General features: G+C 39.9%; 1 protein-coding gene across 2 annotated transcripts in view; it reads right to left on the bottom strand.

The window, feature by feature from the left end:
• Positions 1 to 284: 284 nt before the first annotated feature.
• Positions 285 to 7405, bottom strand: part of zgc:171482 (zinc finger protein) — a 60521-nt gene continuing 53400 nt past the window's right edge. For both annotated transcript variants that reach the window (XM_067610101.1, XM_067610102.1), the window contains exon 7: positions 285 to 3866. In XM_067610101.1, coding sequence (XP_067466202.1) covers positions 3845 to 3866 — 22 coding nt within the window. In that variant the 3' untranslated portion in view covers positions 285 to 3844. The remainder of the gene's footprint in view (positions 3867 to 7405) is intronic.

Below are 7405 nucleotides of genomic sequence, written 5' to 3'. Positions count from 1 at the left end.
AGGATAGTCAGTGCGCCTCCACTTGTGTATGTTGTGGGAAACCCTTTAATAAAACAAGAACAATTCAAGTTTAAGGGATTCTTTCCAAAATGTTTATGTAAAAAATGATCTGAGCTGATGATGAGCTATTGGGTATTGACCTCAAAAATATCCGATTCTACTTTTCATAACATCCCTGTGTATTCTGTGCTGTCAGAGTTGTCAGCGTGAAGTCGTCCACATTCAGCACCACTCGTCCACTGGTGTGTTAACTGGTCTGCTTGATTCAAAAATACAAATATCCATTCATATCACAGGATTTTATCTCATTATACACATTTCACATCTCTTGTTCATAATGTGTATAAAACTACACAGTAACCATAGTTTAGTGTGCAGACAGAGAAATAATGAGGTTTGGGAAATGAAGTGACAAGAGAACAATGATAGAGACATTAAAGTAAAAGGAGATTACTGAAAGTTGTAATCCTTAAAATGTTAATTAAACCAAATCCCTGTTTTTGATACTATTTATGGTCTGCATGTTTTAGCAATAGTCAGTCCATGTATTTATATTCTGTAATTATCACACTATAGCATAGTTTTAATCATTAGTAGTGGAGTCCAGCATTCCCAGGCTGGATTCAAATGACCTGTGTTGGATTAACAGGGCATGCGTGCAATCCAGTGTTACTGTTTTTAATTTTATGTCATTGATTGATTGCAGCGAGTAAAAAGAAAAAGCAGCCACAGTGAGCCTGTTAGGTGAACAGCAAGGTAACCCGACTCCTTTTTATGCGCCACGTGCATCATGAAATCAAATTGCTTGCGGTTTCAATTATTTTTGATTGACCCCTCTATTAAAACAACGCTCATTTGCTTTGTTTAATTTTTGACAAAGTGGCCGCTCACAGGGTGTTTGCTGCGATATTAAAACACACTTGTTACCACCACTAAGCAGGGGGGTGTTGCCAAATCAGCCAGGATTGACATTTTAAGGATTACAACTTAAATAAGATCAATGATTGTAATATTATTGTGTGAATACAACTGAAAAGCATGAAGTTTTGTATGTGTGTTGATAGAGGACTGCTGCCAGAAAAAGGAAAAGAAAAACACAGGTCTGAATTTTGCAAGAGAAAATAGATATAGTTGTCATCTTCATTGTATTCATCATCAGGTGTCTTTACAAATGTGCTTATGGTACACAGCTCACAGCGTCTCACACTGCCAGTGCAGCTGACAGCTTCACATACACAGACACCCACCCGCAAGCGTCATATCACACAATTCCTACCCATAGATACATCTGTCATATATTATGTAACATCTGCTAAAATATGTGACTCATGGCCCAGTCATTCTCTGCACAGACTGTGATATTGACACACACACACACACACACACAGAGACACCGTTTCTATCGTGAATACACCAGTGCTGGAGAGAAAGGAGTCAGTGTAAATAGTCATCAAAACAGTCATGATGTGCGTCGTAAATGCCAAACGATCCTCGGTTTTATGTTTTTTTTTCCTGATGGCATCGCCGACAACAGAGGATCGGTAGATTAGGTGTCGTGTTAGAATCCAACAGTTTGTAATCCTGCATCGAAGGAAGCCTTGGCTTGTTTTATGAATCCACTGGCAAAACAGTCACACATCAGATGTTTCTGTGAGGGGGGGGCGGGGGGGGGTCCGTGTAGGGATAGTGGTTGTCTTCATGAAAACAGCTGCTACCAGAATCCCTCTCGGTGACACTGACTTTCTTCCGTGTGGTTTCAGATTAGGACTGGAATTTCATCCGGGATCACTGACTCCTTGGCTCAGGATGAGTTTATTTCTCTGACGGTTAGCCATTCAAAAACATGACACCCCCCAAAGACAATTTATTCTCATTTCACTGTCAGCATATTTTGTAGTTTTCAATAATATCCATATGAACACATTTCCCTTATCACCCCTTGGCTCAGTGCAGATAAACACTATGAATACAAAACTCTTCTTAAAACACAAACTTCACCTGCAGCTACTGCTTATTTACACAGAACACTTTTTTTTTGCTTCATTAAACTATTTCAATTCAAAACCGCATCGGTAAGGTTGTTAATATTACACTGTGATTGCATAAAAACCGTTTACTCATCCACATCCGCAGAAGAAAAACAATTTCTAATCAGGTCATTTGAAGTTCACTCTCCTCACCGTGAAATGAACAAAGCACAAAATAAAAAAAAAAATGCTTTTAATGTTTACTGCTTAACAGAGAAAAAAAAAAAAAACGGAGGTTGTCCAACAAGAACTAACAGAGGACAGTTTAGCACTGAGAGCTGTGTTCTTCAGTCCTTTATCCAGCTTATAACGAAGTGCAGTTCAGGGCCGATGTCAGCCAGCACAGGATAGCGGAGCGTGTCTTCTCTCCTCGCTAAGGTGCTACAAACCATTGTTGAAACTCACTTTACAGACACTCTGAAGACACTACAGATGAGAGGAGTTATACAGCGGTGACTGGTCTAATTTATAGGTATCAAAAAGGTCTTCGTTTTGTAATGAATAAATCAGGAGGTAAAACAAAGCCGGTTCAGTACTAAAAGGTGACCTCTTTGTTCAGGTGCAAGCATGTGCAGTAATGCATTACGAAGCTATCACTAGAAAGCAGCGCTATTGCCAAAACGCGCAAGCAATAGGTTTAAAAAAGGCAAGTGAATGCAACGTTTTACATTTTGCATGCATTGAATCACATCCCAGTTGTATTGTACATTGGCTGCTACATGAATCGGGACCGAAATTTTTTCTCTGGCCACAGCAACAGAAAAATAAAAATTGTCTACATGTCGCCCATCTCAGCAGAGACAGGAATTTTTTCGTACCTCCGGATTGCATCTGACATCAGTATTCAGTGCTGTAGGAATGTTTTCAACAGTAGATGATTCACAAAGTTGCACAGACCCTCATGTCAAAGCAGGAGTTTAAAAGTCTTTGTGCTGCTTTTTCTCCACTGCCTCCTGTCCTGTATTCATGCCGCGTCTCCAGGTTTTTTTTTCGATTACATGGAATATATGAAAAGATGGTTTTCAAAATAACACATCCATCATTTGAGTAAAGTGACACCAATCCACTACATTTAAAGACAACACAAGATTCAAACCGAAAAGAAAAAAACAACCTTTTTTAAAGTTATGGAAATTCATGCAATCTGTAATGGCTGAGGTCATCGGGAGTTTTCGTGTCCTTGGATTTGAAAGCCGGGGCCTGAGTAGGTCTCAAGTGGTCTGAAAGTGAGCCATGCGTGTGCCACTGTTAGCGTCACTGTCTGTGAAATGCATGTAGAAACAGAAGATCGTGTTCAGACTTGGATCACTGTCAGAACACTCAGAGGGCGGCTAGTGACAGAGTTTTTTTTTATTACTGCTGTTCTATGACGATCATTGTAACGATAATTACCACTCCGGGCAACGCACTGACATCAGTTCAATTTTTAGGATTGTGATTCACACAGGAGTTATGTGGCGACGAGCAGCCATAATTCCTCTGATGGCTGTTGGTGTCGAGAACTCATGTCAAACACTTAGGTGCTGAATAAATCTCCGAGATATATTTTTAGATCAAAGATAGAAATAAGCACGCTCACAATGACCCACACATGCATTCTGTAGATGCATGCATGGATGCCCTTGACACCCATACACACGCACACAGACATACACACACACACACACACACACACACACACACACACACTGAAGTTACTCTGCACTACTTTCTCATACTTCTCAGTTTCTGACAAGAGTCCTCTTTTCTAATGTTGTTTACTCCAATAATCTCTGTCTCCATCTCTTCTTCTTTCCAGAGTGGCCTGTCTCGGTGGCTTACTGCTGGTGTTGCTTCAGGCTGAAAACAAAACACAGGAAAGAATTTGTTAGTCTTGTTTAGTCTCTGACACAGGCAGATCCGACGAGACAGGGCTCTTTAACCACAGGGAACATCAAGCCCACTGGGGGGAAGATATTCTGTTTGTGCCATGCTCAGTCCCTGGGAAGTAATCTCATTTACCTGCAAGTCCAAGTCTCATGCCATTCGTAATATAGCGTACAATAGCAAGATAAACAAAGTCCTCAAATGTGCAGATATGAAACACCGTAACCCTGCATTGCTTTTATTCCTCTGCTGCAACTGAAGAGAATTCCCCTTTACCGAGGATAACGGCTCCGTGTGAAGCATTAACCGATAATCCCGTTTCACAATCTTCTCATAATTACAGCCATCTATTATGCCTTCTATCTGGCTGTTCCCCAAATTAAAACAAAGGAGAAAGATAGGAGTATAAACCTTCATGTTTAAGGTGCAATAATTACTGTGGATTTGGCCTTTATCTTGAGCTGCTGATTGTTTTTCATGATGACAGGCGCAGTGGCTGCATTCTGTAGCTTTATCGCCAAGAAACAAAGCAACTCCAGAGGCAAACACGCCATACTTAATTAAAACAAAGAGATAAGTTGGATGGAAGCTCAAGCTAAGCTACACCCAACTAATTGAGAAGGCATTTTTAGAAAAATCTATTTTTGACCCACTATCGTACACACAGGGATTTAAAGGCACCAAAATCTCAGTAATCCTGCAGCTAATCATCACAGAGTGTATCCGAAATGTTGAGTTGCTTTCAGTTATTCAGTTGCCTGAATGTCACAGCAGAAATCCTAGCAATAAAGTAATGCAGTACCTCTTTCATCTTTGTTTCATGATGCCGTTCTGAATTGTTTTCTCCTCAGTGTGAGCTGAGCTTAGTCTGTTTTTACCTTTGTTCAGTGAGGCAAACAAAATCAGACACACACATAAAGTGAGAATAAGATGTTCGTCTCCATACGCGGCCATCGGTCTGAGTCTGACTTAAAAACAAGTCTCCCAAATTCCACCATTTTCATCACAGACCTCGTTAAAACGCCACTCCTCCACAATTAATAATTGGAGCGTTAGGACACACACGCACACTTCAAATGTAGAGATGGAGAGCGATAGAGTGTGTGTGTGAGAGAGAGAGAGAGAGAGAGAGAGAGAGCGAGGGATGCACCATAGCTGTCAGCACCTATCCTGGTAATGGCTGTTAAAACCGTGGCCTCTACATCCTGTCTGCTCTGTCAGGACTCATCTAGCACTTTAGACTCTCAGAGGAGTGGGTGGGCACGATTCTGGTAGCTTTCGTTGTTCTCCGGGAAGGGACAGGTAGCAGCGACGAAGGAGGGAAGGACAACAAGATGAGTTAAAACTGCTGTGTGGGGCAGGACGAGCGGTCAAAGATCTAAAACCAGGTCCGTTCTGGGGGGCAACAGAGTCAGATTGCAGAAAGAAAGAAGTCAGTTGAGCAGTTGTGATTATTTTTGTATATTTGTAAATTAACTGATTAATAATTTTGACTATAAAATGTCAAATAATAGTAAAAAAAAAAAATTTCAGAGCCCCAGGGGAGTGTTTTGAAATTGCTTGTTTTGTTCGACTGAGTCCAAAACCCTAAGATATTCTACATGCAGGAAGTCCTCACATTTGCAAAGCTGGAACCAACATGTTTGGCATTTCTGCTTTATATTAATCTATTATGAAAATTATTGGCAATTAATTTTCCGTCAATTGACCAATATTTTAAACTCTATATTGAGAACCTTTGGAATTCCAGAAGAAGTTTGTTGCCCTTAAATTTAACTCTTATTTCACACTAAATTAATCAGAATTCATATTGTTTTGAAAATTTCCCCTGATTGAGCTGTTTCTATGGGAACAACATGGCACAAAGAATCATGTACTAATGGTGTACCAGTACAGTACGTACTGATACATATATGTAGGTACAGGGGAACAAGATGTGAAGTTATGGAATAATGGAATAACGATTCAGGAACTTACAAAGAAGCTGTACATTCTTTAACTACCATGTACGTATTCTATTATTACAGGTACAACTACTGAGCAGTAATCTGGAAGTTATACTGTAGTTATTATTTAACTACCGGGTACCTATCCTATTATTATAGGGTACAGTATGACCATAAAATTGAGCAAAAATCTGCTCTATCTTGATATCTGGCTGATGTCTTGTAAAGCAGTGGTTCCCAACCTTTTTGGCCAGTGACCCCTTAAAATAAAGCAAAGTCTACCTGGGATTGTCTACCAGTTAAGTTACCAATGATTGTCTTGATTCATTGGTTAATCATTTTGTCTGTACATTGTCAAAAAATAGTGAAAAATATCTGTTAAAGTTCTCTACAGTCCAAGGTTACATCTTCGAATGTCTGGTTTTGTCAGACCAACAGTCCAAAACCCCAAATATTCACTTTATCATCAAGTTCGACAAAGAAATGCAATAAAACATGAGAAGCTGAAACCATCTCGTTTTTTTCATTTTTGCTTAAAAAATTACTAAAATCATTATTCAATTATCAAAATAGTTGCGGATTAATCTTTTGTCAAAGGAATAAGAAATGAATCGACTGACCTTGCAGCTCAAGAAAGAGAACTTTTTGTTTTGTTTTGTTCTGAATAACTTTTAGAGGCTTGAGGAGGTAAACTACAGAAATCCACAAGAAATAAAGTAAAAAATAGAAGAAAACTTGAAAAAAAACCCACAATTTTGAAACAAAAACAGCAGCAGATAAATTAGTGAGCAGACTTTTCTGCTCTTTCTGTGCTGATTATTACACTAGATGTGCTCTGCTCAGTTGAAGCATCTGGTACTGACAGTCAGTAGCTGTGTGGGATAACCTGTATTTTATGCATAAGGATGATATCCTTGTAGGTGGTGCAGGTCTTTTATTATTCTTGCTCGTTTTAAAAAATATGATGTTTCGAGCTTGTGTTTTGCAGAATCAACCCCAATCCCCAGCCATATCGCACAGCCTTATGGGAGTATCGGTTACATACCCAGTATTTTCATGCAAACTGACACATTTCACATACCACAGCAAATGTGTGTGCTGAACATGAACATTTTACATGCTTTGCAACATGGCACACACATTTTACATACTATTAGTATGTGCTATGAATCAGAATAAGGAGGGAAATGTTAAGGCAGAAGGACATGTAGGAAGGAAGGACGAGGGCAGGAAAGGTGACATAGCTGAGGAAAAGTACAAGGCAGGAAGGGAGAAGGTAAAAAAAGGTCATGGACTATGTGGGTCCTGCAGAGTGAGGGGGGGGTTGTTAATAGACTAATCCAATAATCTGTCCCAAGGCCACACATGTGGGATGTGAGATATACGAGGATGAGAATGTGTGAGAGAGAGAGAGAGCTATGAGTCTGAGGGAAGTGTTTGTGAGAATGTGAAAGTCACCTTGGCATGCTGCGTGTGTGTGTCTATGTGTGTGTGTGTGTGTGCGTTAGTGTGTTTGCCAGGTAAACGCAGTCCAGCAGTTGCTAGGGGAGCAGAACTGTGAGCGCC

Source organism: Thunnus thynnus, chromosome 14 (genome assembly GCF_963924715.1).
Source record: "Thunnus thynnus chromosome 14, fThuThy2.1, whole genome shotgun sequence".
Taxonomy (NCBI): Eukaryota; Metazoa; Chordata; class Actinopteri; order Scombriformes; family Scombridae; genus Thunnus; species Thunnus thynnus.
The sequence above is the reverse complement of the archived record's forward strand: the minus strand, read 5'-3'. Positions and strand labels throughout refer to the sequence as shown.